Source organism: Eretmochelys imbricata, chromosome 26 (assembly GCF_965152235.1).
Source record: "Eretmochelys imbricata isolate rEreImb1 chromosome 26, rEreImb1.hap1, whole genome shotgun sequence".
Lineage (NCBI taxonomy): Eukaryota > Metazoa > Chordata > Testudines > Cheloniidae > Eretmochelys > Eretmochelys imbricata.
Window position 1 is genome coordinate 6,538,682 of NC_135597.1, and position 21,318 is coordinate 6,559,999.

General features: G+C 49.8%; 1 protein-coding gene across 3 annotated transcripts in view; it reads right to left on the minus strand.

The window, feature by feature from the left end:
* LOC144257547 (tumor necrosis factor receptor superfamily member 10A-like) overlaps nucleotides 1-21,318 on the minus strand; it is a 30,004-nt gene that overhangs the window by 8,099 nt on the left and 587 nt on the right. Inside the window, exons 2-10 of one of the 3 annotated variants that reach the window (XM_077805527.1) lie at nucleotides 12,738-12,876; nucleotides 10,380-10,511; nucleotides 8,088-8,202; nucleotides 7,784-7,872; nucleotides 7,441-7,551; nucleotides 6,717-6,748; nucleotides 5,464-5,673; nucleotides 4,012-4,084; nucleotides 1,237-3,069 (exon numbers count right to left, since the gene is read on the minus strand). In XM_077805527.1, the coding sequence (XP_077661653.1) occupies nucleotides 2,780-3,069; nucleotides 4,012-4,084; nucleotides 5,464-5,673; nucleotides 6,717-6,748; nucleotides 7,441-7,551; nucleotides 7,784-7,872; nucleotides 8,088-8,202; nucleotides 10,380-10,511; nucleotides 12,738-12,876 (1,191 nt within the window). In that variant the 3' untranslated portion in view covers nucleotides 1,237-2,779. Of the gene's footprint in view, nucleotides 1-1,236; nucleotides 3,070-4,011; nucleotides 4,085-5,463; nucleotides 5,674-6,710; nucleotides 6,749-7,440; nucleotides 7,552-7,783; nucleotides 7,873-8,087; nucleotides 8,203-10,379; nucleotides 10,512-12,737; nucleotides 12,877-21,318 lie in introns of those variants that run through there. The other 2 variants (XM_077805526.1, XM_077805528.1) reach the window with 2 other exon arrangements.

The following is a 21,318-nucleotide window of genomic DNA, read 5'->3' on the forward strand; positions in this document are numbered from 1 at the left end:
CAATGCCCCACCTGGAGCAGAGGGCCAATTCCACTGCTACAAGTCATGTCCACCTCCACAAGGCTGGGCTACACCCCTGAGCAGTAACTGACCAGGGATGTGGTAGGTAGTGAGGAATTAGGGTCTGATCCAACAGCCATGCATTCAGGGGGAGCCTTTCCATTGGTTTCCCTGCTTGTTGGGTCAGGTCATTAGCCTTAATGTTGCTGGTGGCAGCTAAAATGAAATCGGGGAGCTCTGAGGGCAACAATCCTCTTGATGCGCTCTGGCAGCACGAGACCTTTCAGGGCAAGGGCAGGATGGGGTAATCCATTCCATCTCTGTACCAAAAGAGAAGGGTCATTTATTCCTTTGCTGGTCCCCTCCCTGAGAGGGGCACTTATCTTGTGCACATCAAAAGGGCAGGTCTGCTTCCACCTCCCATTAATTAAGACCCACTTCAGCATCTGCCCAAGGCTGTGCTTTGTGCACAGGAAGAAAAATTCAACCCGGTGTCCAATGGCATACTAACCTTAGGAGCCAGCCTCTCCTTTTGCAATGATGGGGAAGTCCGGGAGATACAGAACCCCGATCTCTCCCTCTGGTTGTGTCTCATTAGAGACATGCTAGCCTTTCCTTGGAAGCCAGACCTGTGTTGAGCTCGCCAGGGGGCAGTTTCTCTGCAACCTGGCTTGGTGGAGATGCAGTGATTCCTTAACAGAACATCAGTGCTGGCTTTGACACTACACAAACCTATCAAGGAGGCCCCACTCCCCCCCCGCCCCCCCAGATGCCAAAAGCTTATTACAGTGGATAACTTTGCTTCTGCCAGGCCAACATTGGTTTTGGCACAAAATGAGATCGGTTTGGGGTAGGTGCCACTGAAGGTCTGATTGTCCTTTGCCGTGCACCTGGTGTAATTTACATCTGCGCCGTATGGATGTGAAATGTTAGCAAGTGTGAATGGTCAGGAGACTTGGGGGGGTCATTTGCATATGAATCTAATGGTTAGTGGAGAGATACCCAGGAGCAAGAGTTTGTTCTGCTGTGCTTGCTGCCATGAAGGGGAAAAACCACTGTGGGAGGATCATAACAGCCACAAGGAACTGTGGACCAGATGATGTAAGCATGTGACTTCACTCCAGTTAGAACTATGTAGATACACACCAACTCCATCTCCGCTGAAACCCAGACCATTATGTCAACATTGTGGCTGAAGGCTGCGGGGAGCAGGGGGGAGAGAGACAAGAAGAGAAATTGTCGCATATAAAAAGTTTATTCTTCCTTCATACAAGTCATGTATAAAAACTGGAAATACTTAAAAATCCTGGCTGGGCCAGAGCTCTGTATAAACAACTACCACACACAGGAAAAAGGAAAAAAAAATATCCTATTTTTATATTACCTTTTAAGTTAATTTACATTTAAAATTCCTAATAAATACATAAATATGGCACCTACTCTTGCTTCTTGTTTTAAGCACAGCTTTAAAAAAACCCAGGGAGGGATCGTGTCAGGGAAGGGAAGGGGAGGGTAATTTTGACATTCAAGCATGAGTAGCCTCTCTCTTTTCCATGAGATGCTGGACGTGAGGAAGTGCAGCTTAGACAGCCGTCATGCTGAGCAGAGGCCCGCTACCAAGGGCTGACGTGGTGGATAGCGGCGACCGGCCAGCAGGTGCCAGTCTGGCTTGTTGGAGGGCTGGATGGTCGCCCCTTGCAGTCAAGTTCAGCCAGTTCAGTAACTGCAGGTAATTCCAACAGCCAATAAAATTGTCCCTGAACTATGCACAAAAGATAATTGGACTGGCGTCCGGACTGGCGTCCCCATGCATCTGATAGGGGAGAAAGACTGAACTTCACAACCCCTTGTGAAGTTGGGCAGTGCTATTATCCCCATTATTCAGAAGGAGAATGGAGGCACAGAGGACTTGCCCAAGGTCCCACATGAAATCTGTGGCAGAGCAAGGATGTGAACCCAGGTCTCCCAAGTAGTGTCCTAACCACTGAGCCATCATTCCTCTCTGCTGGGAGTCAGCATCTTCTAAAAGACACCAAAACTCCCCTGGATCACAGTTTCAGTACCAATAGGGTAGACAGTTATTTGCTCCTCATTCCAGTAGAGTCCTCAGGTTTTAGGTACTAGATGCTCTAACCCCTACAGCAAATAAAACTGGTATCTACAGCTAAAATATACAGTGGGTAACAAATGACCCAGGAACCAGTTAAAACCTGCCTGCCACAGATGGAGGTAGAAGCTCTGGCCAGCTGGCTGAGGCTTGACAAGTTTTCTAGAAGGCTGAAGCATCCAGCAGCAGCGGCAGGAGGTATAACATTTAGTCAGAGCTTTCAGAGGGAGCCCTGAATGACAAACACACCAGCTTTGCCAGTTGCAGCTGCCGATAGCCAAGTCCCTGCAGCTGGAAAGAGCCAGGCGATGCCAATACCCACCGGGGTAAGATTCCACTGGTGCTCCACAATAATGTCTTAGCAGAGTCATTGCAACAGGAGTGTTACAAGGAAATCCCAGCCTGGATGTCTCACAGTAACTTCAATTCTGTCATTCAGAGGAAGAACCTGGGGTTTGTTCAACAGCTTTGGCAGCATCACACTCTTCCTAGAGAGCTTGCAAGGCTCTTGTGTCTCTAGAAGACAACCAACTCCCCCAGCCCAGCTGGTATCTATCAAGGATGCCTTACTCAGGAGCAGCCCAGGGGAATCTTTGGGCAAGGGGTATCCAGGATTTCAGAGGCATTTGTGGTTATGGCTTGGAGAGAAGCAAGACAATCCCACCCTGTTGTTCAGTTTAATTCTTCTTCCTCATAAAGGCCAATAAGCTTGGAGCAGATAATGTCTGCGACGCCCCTGAGATCAATCTTGTCTAGTGTCTCCAGTAGGTGGTTGACAGAGGCCCCTATGCCGGCTTTGTTCAGCCAGGTGCATAACATCTGGTAATGTGGCTCCTGTGAGTACTTGTCGCTCCTCTCCGCAATCTCAATCTCGTTTTCCGAGAGGAGGAGGGCTCTCCCAAACCGTCTCCAGTCCTTGAAGGGCACTTCTTGAGTGAAGATGTCGAAGGAGCACCGCAAAGCTGAGGGAAAGAGCCAGGGCACAAACACCCCATGAGAACAGGGTAGAGAGAGTATAATGCATTTCCAGTGTCCCTAGCAACCTACCCATCTCTTCTGGTAGCTTCCATATCCCATCACACTACACTAGTTCAGCTACTCCTATATGCCCCATCAGACTCTGGATGTAACTCTACCCATACTCATTTTGCAATATTATCCCACGGGAGAAGCAGGGAGATTTCTTCCTGACCCCACCTCACCCTGGTAATCAGATCATGCCCTGAAGCATGGGGATAATTCACTTTTGTTGCTATTAACTGTGTTAACGGGCTAACCCTATCCCTTTTAAAGGAAACAGTTATTTGCCTCAGACTATACAAAATGCCAGTCACCATCCTTATTCTCCCTCCCCCCACCCCCCTTCTTCACAGCCACATGGGGAATAGGCCGCCCGGAAGATCACTGGGACATGGATTTTGGACCCCAGACAGTTAACCCTGAGCTATAGCACAATCAGGAACACACAGGGAAAGGATGATCCCCACTAAGGTTCCCTTTCTCCTCCAGGGATCCTTTGTCTGCCAGGGCAAGGTGACTTTTATCCAGAGCTAAGGGAGGTTGTGTCAGCCACTCTTCAAGAAACGGCCTCTCACACGAAGGGAAAGTTAATAGAAGACTTGTCTCCTAAGTTTTTCTGACCAAAAAAATTGCAAGTTCCCCTTTCTATTCTTTCCTCCCCTCCCTGTTTTATGCAAAGAAGGGGGAGAAATCAAACCAAAACCCAAAATGACAGTTTGTTTAGATTTCAGCTAAAAAAAATTAAGTGAGAAATAACTTTTGTGCTAAAGTATTTTGACCAGCCCTGTTTTCAGCTACTGGGGAGGGGAGTGCAGTGACACTCAGAACGCACCCACTGGGGCTACAACACATCCCATGCAGGCCCAAAGCCCTAGAACACTTACTCTCTATTGGGTCCTTTCCTCTCCCTGGAACCAGTTTCCTCCTCCCGCTCGCCATTTGAGATGCTGGGTTTCTCTACAACACATGGAAAGACGACAACACATCTACATTACCCTAGGCAACAGGTTGACACACAGAAAGATCCCTATGGGGCAGGTCGGAGTGCAACTGTCTGAGCCTCTGGGCAGAGCTGCTCTTGATTTCCAGGATCTCCTCCATCCCATGGTTACTGGGCTGGATTCTCAGATCGAAGCCCCCAGCAACCTGTAATGCAGTGCACACTGATGTTACCAGCTACCAGTAACCACCAGCAAAAGGGGGACTTTCCTCTTCTCCCCGGCTGATGCTGAGTCATGCAGGGGATTTTATGCCGAGTAGTCTGCCTTTCCTGCAAGACCCTTCATTTGAAACTACTGTACAAGGATCATCTGAACGTGCTGAGCAGTGATATGCTGGGACCCCTAACCTGGGGTATGGGGAACAGCCCTGCCACTCCACAAGAGGAGGAAAAAAGCCATGACCCTGCTCATGACCCAGGGTATCTGTGCAGAGTGTTCAGCACCCCAGGGTTACAAGGCTTCTGCTCAGCCTGGGATATTGTTAAGTGCTGCAGGAAGCAGACCCTGCAGTTCTTCCACATGCCACAAGAGACCAGGCCTGGCTGGGAGATCCTGCATTGCTAACCCTCATTACTCCCTTCCCTGGCCAGGAGCACTAGATCAGCCAGTCCCACAGGGAAGGGATGGGGCTTGGAGACTGAAATCACTTTATCAGTAGACTCATGCTAGGGCACTGTGGCCACAGGCACCTTGTCCCCCCAGTGGCAAAGACTGAACTTGTGATCTTCAGCTCTCAAGAAGCTGCTTGGTTAGAAGATGGAGGGGATGGCATGATAGAATAGCCTAATTTTGGCAACTGACTACTAGTGCTAAATGATCTTTGACTACTAATGATAAATAGGCCTAATGGCCTGTGATGGGACGTTAGATGGGGTGGGATCTGAGTTACTACAGAGAATTCTTTCCTGGGTATCTGGCTGGTGAGTCTTGCCCACGTGCTCAGGGTTTAGCTGATTACCATATTTGAGGGTCGGGAAGGAATTTTCTTCCAGGGCAGATTGGCAGAGGCCTTGGGTGTTTTCTGCCTTCCTCTGCAGCATGGGGCACAGGTCACTTGCTGGAGGATTCTCTGCACCTTGAAGTCTTTTAATCACAATTTGAGGACTTCAATAGCTCAGACATCAGCTAGGGGTTTGTTACAGGAGTGGGTGGGCGAGATTCCATGACCTGCGTTGAGCAGGAGGTTGGACTAGACGATCATAACGGTCCCTTCTGACCTTAAAGTCTATGTTTCTAAGAGAAACTTGCACCAGTCAGACGTTAAAAAGGGATGGAGATCTACCCGATTAAGTCTTAGGATCTAGTACATGCAGTAAGGGCACATCAGTAAGTTACCTCCTGCTTGGGGGCACTGGCTACTGCAGACAGAGCCGTAGTCTCACATTGGCTATCCTTCCTTACAGCTTCTTTGCGGCCTGATACAGCCAGCAACCCATGCTGGGATTCCTGATCCAACTGTTCATTCCGTATGTTGTCCTGAGTTCCCAGCCTCCCTCGAGCGCAGTTCCTCAGTGGTGACAGGATGTGAGCCTTCGTTAAGGAAAACTAAAAAGAAAAAAAATAAAAAAAAAAGACTCTCTCTAAAACCAGCAGTACCAGGTCTGGAGGTATAAAATTCCAAAGGATCAGGACTGTAGAGAGGCCTATTGAAGGGTTACTTCAGAAGAAGCAGATTTCAGAAGCTACTGTAAGTTAGAGATGGATCCAACCCCCCCACCCGCAGATCTGGATTCTGAGCACCCAAGTTTGGTGGAGGGTTGGAATGTGGTTCCAGAGCTTAACTATGAAATATTGGCCAATCTGAGAATCTCTAATCCAGAGGTGGGGTCCCAACCCACCCTGCATTTCTGCTAGGGCAGGTAGAATCTAAACTCCCCTCTGATACTAAACCAGGCTGTCCACCCGTGACAGATTTACAGCTTGAAGAGGCCTGCTTTCCAACCTGGGTGCAGCCAAATTCTCAGACGACCAACTGGCAGGAGTTCAGATCCATACCCCAGGCCTCGCACTCCCCTCCTGGCACCCTCCCTAGCTAATCTAACCCCTAATTTTCTCATTGCCACATCTCCACTCACGACACAAGAACAAGAGTGCTATAGGACAAACACCCCCCCTCACAATGAGAGGCTTGCGAAGTCAACAGCCCGCTACGTTTGTGCCTGCGATGGGGGGTTCCAGGGAAGAAGGGGAGGGGGATCATGCAAACAAGGGATCAGCTACCTCACAGAGGCCAAGTTGAAAGTGGGGGAAGGGGGGAGAGAAAAAACCCTCCCTGGCCAGAGATTGCCTTGAGTCACACAACTGCTTGAGTCCTTGCATTTCCACAGTCCCCACCCCCTAGCTAGGAGAGCTTCTGGCCCAACGCCCCTCCCTTTCCAACAGTGAAGGAAAAGGAGCCGCCACCCACCCTGTGCTCTTGGAAACCCTGTGGTAGCAGCTTCCTTACTTGGACCTATGCAGATCCCATGGGAACCGACGAGGCTCATGCTTTCTGGTTACAGGCAGATCTTTGAAAGCCCAGTAGGTAGTGAGTGACAGAGAATGAATAAATGAATGAATGAATGTGTAAAAATCAGACTCACCCTCACCTTGAAGCTGGCTGATTTCTTTCTAGGATCACCTGGAAAAGAAACAGGATCCAATTAGCAGCTTTCACCCCTTCCCCCTGACTCTCCTGTCTTTCCCTTGCACAGGCTCCGTGTGCAGAAGGAGGTGGCAGAGGGAGGTGGCATGCAGCCAAGCCTGAGCAGAGTCATTCCTGCCCCACAGTCAAGCCATTTGAGTTCTGTTTAGCTGCTACAACCCAACCACAAGACCCACAACTGGCTAAGCCACCCTCCCCATTACACTAGGGGCAGTGGTTCTCAACCTATTTACCATTGTGGGCCGCAGCTCTCTGTGTTAGGTGGGCCGCATCCACACAATCTCTCTCACACCCCCACACCCGCTCCCCGAGGAGGTCATGCGGGCCACAGCTGTGTGCTGATTAGACCCCAAGCAGCCGGCAGCTTGAGAACAAAGGGCCAGGCTAGGGCCTGGCCACGCCACAATTAAAGTTGAAAAAAACCTCTGTTCAAAGCTGATAGTTCTTCCCCCAAAGTGCTCCAAGATCCACACGCACCATCAGATAGTCCTGAAGGCTGACATGCCAGCAGAGGGGAAGGGGCAGAGTTTGTGGGGTCCCAAGATACAGGCCCCCCAAAACACAGGTGTGTTCTTAAAAAACTTTGCAGCGAGTCACTTTTCACTGCCAGGATTCAATGTACAACCTTCCCTGTGTCAGACGACCCCCGCCCTGTGAGCATCTCTTACCTCCAGAAGACGAGTTGCGACTGTAAAAACACCACAGCAAGACTGCAAGCAGGATCATGAATACGAGGAGTGGTGCTACAATCCCAACTGCTGTCCAGCCTGTAATGCCATCTGAATGAGAAGAAACAGGGCCTGAGAAAGCACTCACGAAAAACAGCCAGATTCTCCTCTCAGCCAGCAATTCCAGTGAAGTCGCTTCTTATTCACAGCACTGAGTGTGTGGCCCAGGGAGTCTGAATGCCCACCTTTCTCCTTCAAGTACAGCACCAAGTTAAACATGAACTCCCACTGCTTCTGCAGGCATCTCCCCTCAACACCCACTCCGATAACCCTCTGCCCTTACCTGCCGCAGGAGGAGGGCCTGTGGGATGCGCACACTGGATGTCACTTTGCGGCATGCAGGAACTGACCTGCACTTCTCCTTCAGGACACCTGGGAAAAAGACAAGAATGGATCAGAACGAGGGAGGCCGGCCAGCCAGGGGCAGGGCAAGTCACAGAATTCCCCACAACGGAGTTAAGGGCAAGCCTACAGAGCAGGGTCATCAGATGCTTCTGCTTCAGCGCGGATGACTCACCCACCTCCCACAGCCGGGGTCAGGTATTTCCCCCGCTTCCTCCCCAACTCAGCACACCAGCAGCTCTGACCTGGGTCTGCACCTCTGGCATATTTCACAGGGATGGTCTGGAGAGCAGAAGGTTCCATTCTTGCAAGTACACTGTGTGTTCTTGGTGCTGTTGCACTGACTCAGCTGCACCTCATCTGGAGAGCACAGGAAAGAACTCAGTTAGAGCACCACCTCACCCAAGCCCACAGAGCATGCAACATCCGTGTAATGAGCAAGAAGGGCTTTTCTTGCACTAATGGGTCTGACGAGGTAAGGCTGTTACCTCGGTTTCAACTGAGGAGCTCAGATCCTTCTTGCTGGGGCTAGAGATCCTGACTGCTCTACAGACAAGATCCTGCGTCACATTTCCTTAGCATAGCAATTTACCCAGAATTCTTTGCCAAAGTCTCCTCCCTCCGTCACTCCTGTAGGAGGCGCTGGTTGATTGCATCCATACACCCAAGAGCGGATAGCCGTTCTCACACTTGTAAATAAGGTAGGCAAAATTCAGGTTTCCTTGTCCTCCCCCTCCCCCCGCCAAATATAAAATCTGACAGATATCCATGTTGAGTTTTAAGCATTTTCTATTTGAATTATTATAGCCGTGGCAAATCATTGGGGAGGAACGTCAGGCAATTAAATGACAGTGAGATTCTGTAACTGCTAAAAAACACTGTCAACATCCCATGTCAAAATATAAAAAAGTAAATATCCTTAAGCCAAACTCTCGTAAGTTCTCAAGCAGCATTTCGCTTACTTTGCCCATCTGTAAATTTCAGTCATTATCAATGGAAATATTTGTCAGGGTGTACATATGTGAACTTGATATTTACCAATAAAAGTCTAATCCTTCCAGCCTACTCGTAAAGCATACATTGCATCTCCACCCACAGCGTCTTGTCCATATGGAAGATAGCCTACAACTGCTGCCCGATGACGGTTAGTACTACACTAACTCAAGTAGCAAAGGTCTGTGCTGCAGAGCTCAAAGTCTTCAATTCAAGCCTTGACAATTGCCCAGTTTGTTATATTTTATAGAGATAATGGGATAAATCCAGCCCTGGCATATGCAGGTACAATGGAGTCAATGGTGCTGCACCTGCTTATGCCTGCTCTGTTGTCCAAAAGCCGAACACTAATCCTGCTATAATAGACCAGCAGGAGGTGCTGTGCATCTGCCCATCACTCAGTAACTTTTAGCCCCTCTAATACAAGATGCTCTCGGTCAAACTCTTGTTGAGGTTCAACAAGGACAAGTGCAGAGTCCTGCGCTTAGGATGGAGAATCCAATGCACCACTACAGACTAGGGACCCAATGGCTCGGTAGAAGTTCTGCAGAGAAGGACCTAGGGGTTACAGTGGATGAGAAGCTGGATATGAGCCAACAGCGTGTCCTTGTTGCCAAGAAGGCCAATGGCATTTTGGGCTGTATAAGTAGGGGCATTGCCAGCAGATCGAGGGACGTGATCGTTCCCCTCTATTCGACATTGGTGAGGCCTCATCTGGAGTACTGTGTCCAGTTTTGGGCCCCGCACTACAAGAAGGATGTGGAAAAACTGGAAAACGTCCAGCGGAGGGCAACAAAAATGATTAGGGGGCTGGAACACATGACTTATGAGGAGAGGCTGAGGGAACTGGGATTGTTTAGTCTGCGGAAGAGAAGAATGAGGAGGGATTTGATAGCCGCTTTCAACTACCTGAAAGGGGGTTCCACAGAGGATGGATCTAGACTGTTCTCAGTGGTAGCTGATGACAGAACAAGGAGTAATGGTCTCAAGTTGCAGTGGGGGAGATTTAGGTTGGATATTAGGAAAACCTTTTTCACTAGGAGGGTGGTGAAACACTGGAATGCGTTTCCACCATAGGGAGGTGGTAGAATCTCCTTCCTTAGATGTTTTTAAGGTCAGGCTTGACAAAGCTCTGGCTGGGATGATTTAGTTGGGGATTGGTCCTGCTTTGAGGAGGGTGTTGGACTAAATGACCTCCTGAGGTCCTTTCCAACCCTGATATTCTGTGATTCTATGAAACTCGTTTACCACAGATTTCAGAGTAACAGCCGTGTTAGTCTGTATTTGCGGCACCAGTTTCTAAGGGTGCCACAAGTACTCCATTTACCACAGAGTAAGCCACTTATTTGTAATCTAGTGACAGCAAACAGCCCCAGTCATTGGCCAGCAGGTTATTGTGCTAGGCACTGTACGAACAGAACCAGCCACCTGTCCCTGGCCCACAGAGTTTACAATCACTCCATCGTTCGTATGGTGAACTGAGTACAGTGAAAAACTGCCCCCTGGAGGAGCGGAGGACCTCAGCATCTATTTTTCCTCAGTACCTTTTCTGCAGACACGACAAGTCAGGCACTTGGAAAGCGCATTGGGGTACTCTGTGAATTCAGCTCCTTCTTTACACCGAGAGCACTTCCCGCTAGTGTTTGAGGTAACACAGTGCTCTTCAACATGGAAACCTGCAGGGAAGGAGGAGGAGATATGTGAAGAGAGACAGATACACGACTAAGCGTACACAGGTGGCATTTCCACGAATCAAGGGCTAGACCTGCATTCACTGAAATCAAAAGTTGGCAAACTCAGAACTGATAACAGGAAACACTTCCCACATAATGGGTAATTAGACTGTGGAACTCTCCGACACAGGAAGTTAAGGCCAAGAACTTGGCAAGGTTCAAAAAGGAATTTACATGGATATCCTAATAAATAATTAGGATAACCTAGGATTACAATGATGTTGGAAGTGATATTAAATCTCCTGCTTCAGAGTTTAAGCCAATCTATAACTCCTGAAGACCAGCAGGAGACTAAGTCTACCTCCTGCAGGGGTGTAATGAGGTGACCATAGGAGTGTCTTGAGACCATTGTATTTAATGTTCTGACTTATCCGTATGTCAGAGCCAGCTCCCAAAGCAGGTAACATTTCAAAAAAAATAAATAAATAAAAAAAATTGCTATGTTGAGGTGACCCAGACTATGTGGGCCCTTGGACTAGCCCTCAAGGTCAATAGAGGTTCTAGATATGCACATCTGGCTTGCTGGGTTGGAGGGCCTACAGACTCGAACAACAGGGAAAGGGATGGGGAATTAATGCAAAATCTCAGAGCGGATTATGCAACTAGCCAGCCCTATGAGGAGGCTAGTGTGACCTGATGTCCTGCTTATATCAGGACTCTCCCAATATTAGAGGCTGTGTCTTCTATAGGACCCTCTTCCCACCTCCACTCAAACCTATTCTGCTAGCCTAAATACAATTTTGACCAATATCAGTGTTTATTTCAATTTGTACAGCTTTGGGAAGTTATGGGTGGTCAGGCAATAATCCTTTAGTGACAGATGTTGAGATTCAAAACGTTAAATATTTATAACTGCTAAACAAAACGGCCAACACCCTATGTCAAAATATACAATGTAAACATCCTGAAATTCAAACGCTACGTTCCCAAACAGCATTTTTCTTACTTTTGTGTATCTGTGATTTTCAATCAATGGGATTTTGTGTTTGGGGGTATAAGGTGAAAACATTTACCTGTTTAAAAAAAACAAAAAACAAACAAACCAAAAAACCCACTAATCCTTCTAATCCTACACATGACCACCCACCCACCCACACCCCCTGGGGGAAAGGGCAGTGACCTTTTTGCAGGAGGCTGGGAGACAAAGCAGGAGTTTGGGATATAAGGAGCCAGTTTGAACTGACAGGGGGACCTTCATTTTGACTCAGATAGACAGGACCTTTTGCACTGTGGAAGGGGTGGAACTGCCAGGGTCTCCATAAGACTGACCAGGGAGGGTGTTACTGGGAAAGCATTTAGATGCTTTTATTGTTTTATATGTTCTCAGAGAGCCTTTTTATCATTAAGTAAACGTACTCTAGAAGAGCTACTTGGTCATTATAAACAACCACCACGCATAGCCCTTGGAGAGAAACCAAGGCCGCAGGGTCTGGACATTCATCAGGATAAGAGCAAGGGGCCTACAAGTCTAAGCCCCTAGTCAGGAGGGAGAGGGGCGTGGATCCCTGCTCACAGAGAGATGATGGTTAGAGGTCTGGGACCCAAGAGGCATTCCTGGAGCAGACCACAGAGTGGGAGCGGGGGGCAAAGGGGCAGCCACTCTAGAACAGACATGGGCATCTTACACCCTGTGCAGCATCCGGAGCCAACCATGGTCAGAGAGAGGATTCTGTGCTAGAGGGACGCTGGTGTGATCCAGTCTAGCAATTCCTATGGTGCTACTGCAGGCGAGTGAGCACCAGTGAAGCAATGAGATAGAGATTGCTACCTACTCAGAGGCGACTGGTAACCCCACTGCTCTGGTATCCTGGGGAGGTGGGAGGGATGGACATGGACACAGAGACCCAGTGGCACATGCACCAAGCACAACTGGAGCAGGCAGCATAATTGCAATGGAAACTCACCCCCCCATGTACACCTAGGACGGGGCAGTGGGTGGAGAATGCGATGCCCCCTACAGGACGGTGAAGGAGCGGGGAAGAGCTGGAGAGCAAAGTCCCTCCTTATATCCCCAGGATGGGGACAGAGCAGGGCTGGATAGCAAAGGCCCAGGACACAGCAGGCAGCTGCAGGACGGCAGAGTTTCCTAGTTATCCCCAGAGCAGGGACAGTGCAGGCAGGTGGGCAGAAGAGAGGGGAGCAGACAAGGCAGCTCTGGGAGCATCATACCTGCAGGGCACTTTCTGCAAAGATGATCTTCGTGTTTGTAGAACTCAGAGTCCTCCGTGCTGCGACTCAAAGCTATGGGGATCAACTGGTGCCCCTCTGGATCCTGGGCCAGCGAGACACTTGCTGACTTGGCTCCGTGCTATAAAAGTAGATTTAAAGACACAGAAGGTCAGTTGAGTTTGGGTGGCTGATTTGCTGAAGCCACAGCATCTGGCTGAAGACTGGAATGCTGGGAAGCATGGCCTGGGGGAGGGGGGCGCATGCGGCAGGAAAGAGCTGCATGGTGGTGAGACTGGGAGATACTCAAAGGGGAAGAAAAAAAAAAAGATGCGGACAAAGGACTGGGAGTAAGGACTCCTGGGTTGTAGTCCCAGCTCTGCTACTGAGCGGTCTTGGGCACTTCATTTCCCCCTCTCTATGCTCAGGTTTCTTCAAGGAAGAAGAGAGGCCCTCAACCCCCTGGAGAGGTTAATAAAGGTTTCCTGGGATCCCCAGATGTAAGGGCCTACAGAAGGGTGCAGGATTATCAACATTTCCCTGTAACGGGTCTCTCCCACCTGTATCTGGTGCTTGCGAACAAACGGTCAATTGTGGTGGGATTGAGGTGCTGGAGGAGGAAGGGGAGCACACGCAAAAACAGCATCGCCACCCCACCCCACCCCGATGCTAAAAGTTTGCCAGCTATGCCACAAGCAGGCTCAGAGTGACTCAAGCTTCAACCTCACAGTTTGTGAGGAGGCCAGAGCTCTCAATGAACAGCCTTGAACATGAGGTAACCTTGTGTTATTCCCCTTAATCTGGTCTAAAAGATCAGGAAATCCATGGCCTGTTTTTATCTGCTCCAGTCATTACTCATTCATAGGAGGATGTTGCATCAGACCTCAACTTCTAGAGGTCAGATTGGAGTTAGTGTGGACACACCCTGGATTTATCTTGGGCCAAAATACCAGCCCCACGCGACAGTGCAGCCAGCCCCTCTGCAGGAAAACAACATTGTTGCACCTTTCATCAGAGCATCTTTACAGAGGCAGGCACTGTTATCTACCCCCACATGTACATGTGGGGAAACTGAGGCACAGAAGTTATTCTGTGCCTGACTTGTGACCTTCAGCAATAGAATATGGCTTTCCCCAACTTCCAGCACAAGCCAGATGACCCAACAAATCTGGGGAAAGCTCCCTTGCTGTGGCAAGACAGGAATCCAAGAGGCTCCCAGAAGTTACTGGGACTCGTCTTCTCTCAGGACACTCCACAAGAAAAGATTTTTTCCAGGGGGTCTCCTCTCCATGGCCACTTGCCGCCCCCCTCTCATCTGCCCCTCCCACTAGTTCCCACTTTTATTCACACCGGGACAAAAGTATCAGATTGCAACCTACCTTAAACTCCCCTGCCACCCCATACACACTCCTTACAAGGGAGGGAGGGAGAGAGAAAGGGAAGGGACAAGAGATGGAGAAACAGACAATGGGATGTCAGGGGTGCAAGGGATAGCTCAGTGGTTTGAGCATTGGCCTGCTAAACCCAGGGTTGTGAGTTCAATCCTTAAGAGGGCTGTTTGGGATCTGGAGCAAAAATTGGGGATTGGCCCTGCTTTGAGCAGGGGGTTGGACTAGATGACCTCCTGAGGTCCCTTCCAATCCCGATAGTCTACGATTTAGAGTCTCTACCCCCTACAAATCAGCCTGGTGCGACTGCAGAAGCAAGTACGGGATGAAGGAGGATGTGGTCATTCCCAAACAGGATGAGCTTGGGGAAAAAGAAGATCTCCTTAGATTCTTCTGCTGGAGGCACAGCTCAGATACGGCCACCTCCCCCACACCCCGCACTAAATTTATGCAGGGAACAGTGGAGACAATCCAGTAGCACTTTCTGCATTCCACAGGCCTTCATCATCCCTCCACCAAACTAAGCTTCCACTCCCTTCCTCTCTTTCTAACCAAAAGAGACCATGTTTTCCCTCCCACCACAGTCTCTGGCACCACCTGGGCTAGTCCTTCCTCACTCATCCCAATCTTTCTAGGCCAGTTGGAAAGAACACAGGTTGTTGTTTTTTAAAAGCAGAAAGGAAAAAGTTCCCTGAGGGAGCCAGAAGCAGCCTTAAAAAAAAAAATCTCTGCAGGAAACAAGGTTCGAAACAATTAAAATGCACTTGACATTAAATAACTGTACAGATCGGAGCTGTGTAAACTTCTCCCAACCCCCTCAACACACTTTTACTGGGGAGGGTGTGAGCTAGGTAACTGGCTGCAGCTGGTTTCACGCAATGGTGCTCCCTGAACCTAGGATGACTCAGATCCGTAAACATTCTTCAGGCCAGCCCCCATTCCATAGCAAGCGCAAACTTCTGTTTGTTCTTTGCAGCATCAGGGCTGCACTTTCAAGTACACATCAGCAGCCAGGGGAGACTCTCTCGTGTTTTCTTCAAGCACACAGATCTTTTGCTGGATGGACAGAGTGAAATTCACCCCTGGTTTCCCCTCCCCATTATCCCAGAGCCACAGCCATCCCCTGGTTAAACAGTAGCTTTGGGTCAAAGCTTGAGGTGGAGGAAACTCCAGAGCCCTGCAATAGAGGACATTCCTTATCCTCGATTACTCCAGTACAATCCCATCAACTCAAGGCATCACATCACAGCCATCTGCGGCAATGCACTGACATTTTAGCTGCATTCATCAACCCCACAGATCCCGAGGTGCTTCAAGAACACCCCCCTCCCCGATCCAGGATTGCATCATGCACTTCTGCAATGAGAGGTGGCTGCTACAACTCAACACAGGTTAGGGCAGGAGGTAAGGATACCGCATGGCCCTGAAACTGGGGGTGAGATATTGGGATGGAAGTACGCCAGAACTTCCTGAGCCGCCAGATCTTTGAGGCTCACGCAGCGAGGACATGCATGACAAGAGCGCCAACCCCTAAAAAACAAATTTGCTCACCCCACCATCACATGCCACCCGACAGAACTCCCAGCCTCTGGAGAGTAAGAGCCAGAGCCTCCCACATGGTTGCCTGCTAGCGAGGAGCGGGTGAGGGGCAGTGTCTCTATACAGCTAGGGAGGTTACAAACCCCCTCACCCTGCTGGCATGTGGATGTAACTAGGGGTGCGCGCACCAGCTTGTATCGGCTGAGTTACTGCACCCACCAGGAGCTGCCTGTACTCTTCCATTCCTCCCACAAGCTCCCTGCATGCCACCCACTCCGCAACTCCCCTTGCCAGGGATTTTTATGTGCTCCCACCCATGGCAGATGCTCTGTGCGTATGCCATTCCCCACACACACACGCACCACTTTTCCCTATGCTAAGGGCTCAGTGCACCCCCACACCATGGTTCCCCAGTTTTCCCCCCTGCCAGGGGTTCTATATAGCCCCACACAAGGGTCCTAGTTCTCCCCCTCTGCTGGGGCCACATCCCCATACCTCCCCTTATTTGTCTGGGAGATTGTAACCTACTGACACCCTGAATGACTCCGTTGGAAGGAGGAGCAGGAGTATTACCCCGGAAGGTGTTAATGGGGCCATTTGATCTAGACCAGAGGATTCTCAAATTTCATTGCACCACGATCCCCTTCTGACAACAAAAATTACTACATGACCCCAGAAGCGGGGACTGAAGCCTGAGCCCACCCAAATGCCACTGCCCAGGGCAGGGGGACCAAAGCCCAAGGGCTTCAGCCCTAGACAGGGGGCCTGTAACCTGAGCCCTGCTGCCCAGGACTGAAGTCCTCAGGCTTCAGCCCCAGTCTCTCAGCAAGTCTAAGCCAGCCTTTGCGACCCCATTAAAATGGGGTCCCGACCCACAGCTTAAGAACTGCGGATCTAGACGATTGCAGAGGTGCTTAAAGTTATAGCTGCACCACTCAGATGGCAAGGGCTCAAGGTATCCCCCACTCCCCCTCCCAATTAATATGATTCTGGCCCTTGAGACCAAAAACATTCCTGGAAATTTTAGAATTGATCAGATGCGGTGTTCCAGAGTGATTGTGAGAGACACAAATAGACAAACACAGAAGTGCCATCAAATTGAACACAAGGCATTTACAACTTGACCAGCAATCCACATATCCACTCAAATTACCCACAGGTAATGAAGTCTGCTTTCACCTCTCAGTAATAAACCCTGTCTAACCTGCAATTAGCCACTATCAACCCCAACTCTAACAAAAACAGCTTCATCTGTAGCTTAGGCAGGTCTCAATAAACACAAGACTTGAAACTCACCAAGCAAGGGAGCAAATAGAAGCTCACCAGAACGTTCTTAACATGAGAGAACGTTATCAGCAGACACCCAATGGCAGCACCTTACATCAGTCACCCCAAAGACAGCTCCTGGCTATTCCCTTCAAAAGGATAAAAATTTAAACTGAGAAGCCCTGAGTGATCTTCAGAGGGCATGTTTTACATAAAGCCTCAGCCCCCTATGGTTGGGACATATCCCGTTTAGAAGCTTGGAATCGGACACAAACGATGAAGAGACTTGCCCAAGATCACATAAGGTATATCTATATTGCATTGTAAACTGTAGTCTGTCGGACCCGAGCTCATGGACTCGGTGTTTCTCAGTCTATGGCCGAGCATTGGCACTGCATTATAAACCTGGGCTTACAATTGCTAGATCCAGGTCTGACAGCCCTACAAATGACCCCCACTGCACCACGCTGACCCTCTGACTTGGGTCCGTGGCTTGAGTTGTGTCCACACTGCAAAATGATAGGGCTTGGACCCAAATCACAGTGGGACTTGGGATCAGCCCCAGACCCCCAAGATAGGTTCTAGAAGCTGGGTCCTGAGTGTTTGCTGACCCGTCCCCACACACAATCGGACTTGGAAGAGGCTCAGAGCTGAGTCTATAGACCTATCCATAATTCATCTGCGGCAGAATCTGGAATATAACCTTGTCTCAACCCTGCGTTTTAACCATAAGACCTTCCTTCTTCTCTAACCCCTTCCCACCCAGCACACACACCAAGGACTGACTGAATTGGTCCCTCCAGCTCAGGGTTAAGACACATTGGTGGGGTGAAGGTCACGTAGCTATATCCCTCATCCGCTGAGAAAACCTGTCACATCCCTTTCCAGGAGCCTAATCCCCATTCCACTGAAGTCAGTGGGATCCTTTCTCAGCCTTCAGCAAAGCTGGCTGAGTCTTTGAGGCCCGTACAGCATTTCCTCGAACACGGCCTTCATCCAGGCAGTAAACTCAGGCCCCTATTGGGCCACCGAAGGCACAGGTTTGCCAGCAAGAGTCCTCTACTGAGCTCAAAGCTAAAACACACGAGGCTCGTGCCATACAGCCAGGGAAGGCTTTTTGAGATGAAAACAGGAAACGTAAATCAGTCACCAGTGATGAGATTGACGTTCTTAAAATTACTCACCCTAGTAATATTAATACATAGCTGTCTGCAGAGGCGACCTCTCCCAGATAAGAGATATTTTTAAGAGGCAAGCCTGGAGAAGAGAGCATAACTCTCCCACCAGAAGACAGGCCTGGGCAGTTATAGTCCATCATGCAGACTGCTATTTAGTGCAGTACGAGTCCCTTATAGCGAGAAATTCACACCCCCCCGCCATGCACAGAGCTACAGCGAGGCCTGGGCACCACTTAAATGGTGCCGGCTGGCCACGCAGGAATGAATTTCACCAACAGCAACCTCCAATAGCCCCTAACACAGTTCAGGAGAATGAAAATGACATTAGTACAAGTGAAGGTACATCCGATGAAGTGGGCTGTAGCTCACGAAAGCTTATGCTCAAATAAATGGGTTGGTCTCTAAGGTGCCCCGAGTCCTCCTGTTCTTTTTGCGGATACAGACTAACACGGCTGTTACTCTGAAACCTGTCATTAGTACAAGTAGTTTAATATAGCAAGTGCCTCCCATGGCCCTACTCGAACAAGGATTGAAACAAAACGGTTTCAACCTAAGTTTGGACAGCCACATCCGACGTCAGTATTTTTTGCAGCATAGAAGGAAACTAGCCATATTTTAAACCTAACCCAGAACCACGTTACCCCATGTGCAATATGAGATAGAATAGATCCGTTTTCAGCCCTTAGATCATCATAGTTTATGGCCAGCACAGTTCTAGGTGCTTGGCTACACTTACATTTTAGTGCTCAAACTTGCTATGCTCAGTGGGGCAATTTCTCACACCCCTGAGCCAGCAAGTTAGAGCCCTTTAAAGCGCTAGCATGGACAGGCTCCCAGCTCTCAGAGCTATTCCTCTCCTGGAAGTGGACTATCAGGAGCACTGGGAGAGATCTCACACAGGACCACACTCGCTTCAAAGCACCACGGGAGCGCTCCATGGGCAACGCTTTGAAGTTTTAGTGTAGACCTCGCCTAAGCGTGCCACACACCCCCCCGCGCCCCGTTTTCCTCTCCTGCCAATAAAACCAAGTTTTGGAGCAAAGTAGCCAGCCGAGAATCTACACCAGGCTTACAATATTCTGAAAAAAGCTTTGACGTCCACATCAGTGAAGGAGACAATACTAAGTCTATATTGCATTTTATAAAACACTTCTAAACTGACCTAACGCTTCATGACCCTTGCCCCAGAGAGATTACAGTCTTAAGTTATTTTTAAGTACCCAAAAGCATTTGAAGTGCTTCCCAGAAACAAATGAAGCCATGCACTCTGCCCAAAGTCCTTACAGGTGAAGGCCCTGATTTGCAGACACTTGAACCCCTGGAGCCCAAGTGAATGTAGTTCCCAGATAGAGCTCCAGTGGTTTAGTCACATGAGTAAAGTTAGAGTTCAGGTCAAGTTCAGACATGACTCAGCAATTATGGGGTAACAAGAGGAAGGAAAAGGGTGACGCTAAACTAACACATCAGTACGTGAGGCTCGTCACTGCCGAACCGTTTCTTTCGGTAAGTTGCTTGGGGTTTGTTTTTGTTTCTAAAAGTCACATCTGATAGCCTTCCCGGTGGCGATGTTATAACCTGAGAGATGGGTTCATACAAGTGTTTGACATACAGGGCAGACGATGGAGGCACAGATGAGGGAGCGGGAGAAGCAACGACAGATTAGGACAAGGCTGTCAACAGCAGAACAAAGAGAAATCAACTAGGGGAGGAACGTGGAAAGAGACAAGGTACGAGACTGCTGCTTTGAACACAGCGGTGGCTGGCCCAGTTTCAACCACAGCATGGACAGGCCAGAATCCAAAAAGCAACTGCACTTCCCGCAGCCAAAGAGAACTGCAGATTATGAGCGAAATTCTGCCCCCACTGACGCTAATGGCAAAACTACCATTTTTTCCAGGAGTCTCCAAGCTCTAGAGCAGAGGTGGGAAAACTACGGTCCACTGGCTGCATCTGGCCCGCGGGGAGGCTGTCCTGCCTGGCCAGAGAGGCTAGCCCCCGGCCCCTCCCCTTCTGTCCCCCTTCCCCCACGGCCTCAACTCCTCTGGCCAGGCAGCGCAGGTGCTCTGAGCAGCATGGTAAGGGGATGGGGGTTGGATAAGGGGCAGGGGATCCTGGGGGAGACAGGGAGACAGGGAGCAGTTGGATGGGGCAGAGGTTCAGGGGGGCGGGGCAGTCAGGGGATGAGCAAAAAGAAAAGGAGGACTTGTGGCACCTTAGAGACTAACCAATTTAGTTGAGCATGAGCTTTCGTGACCTACAGCTCACTTCATCGGATGCATACCCTGGAAGTGAGCTGTAGCTCACGAAAGCTCATGCTCAACTAAATTGGTTAGTCTCTAAGGTGCCACAAGTCCTCCTTTTCTTTTTGCGAATACGGACTAACACGGCTGTTACTCTGAAATCAGGGGATGAGGGGTCGGATAGGCATGGGAGTCCTGGGGGGGCCTCTCAAGGGGTAGGGGGGTGGATAGGGGGCAGGGGCCAGGCTGTTTGGGGAGGCACAGCCTTCCCTACCCAGCCCTCCATACAGTTTCAGAACCCCGATGTGGCCCTCGGGCCAAAAAAAGTTTGGCTGGGTGTATGCTCTAAAGCAGGGGTGGGCAAACTACACTGGGAAGTTCACAGCCCAAGAAACACGTTCCCCAAAACTCAAACCTTATTAGTTTAGAAAATAAAATGAGAAAGTCCCTTGTTCCTCAGTCAGAGCAGCCGGATCGGGCCCGAAAAATTACTAACCCCAGGCGCTCTCTCAGCCCATTGTCAGAAGAGACGCCCCAAGACACAGAGCTCGCAAGGGCTCGGCGCGTTGGCGGCAGCAGAAGAAGCCGAGCAGGAAACCTCGGCACAGGGAACCTGCGCTGAGAATCCAGGAGAAGGGAAAGTCCCCCCGGGCCCTGGGGTGCGGGGAGCCTGCAGTCTCTTGGGGCTGGGTACCGCAGCCAGAGCGCAAAGCGAACCCAGTCCCCAGCGCTCTCCAGGTATTCGGCCAGGTCTACACGACAGACTTTATCTGGGTGTAACGACGTCGCTCGTAAATCCACCCTCCCCGAGTAAGGCAGGGCTTAACCCCCGGCGTAGCCAGGGCTATCCCGGTAGAAGGGCTTCTCCCCGGGGGGTAGGACATCTTCGCTTACCGCAGCCAGGCAGCCTTTAGCGCACAGACCTGTCCATACAGGCTTGTTGTGATCAACTCCCTTCGTCGTCCCCCCCCCA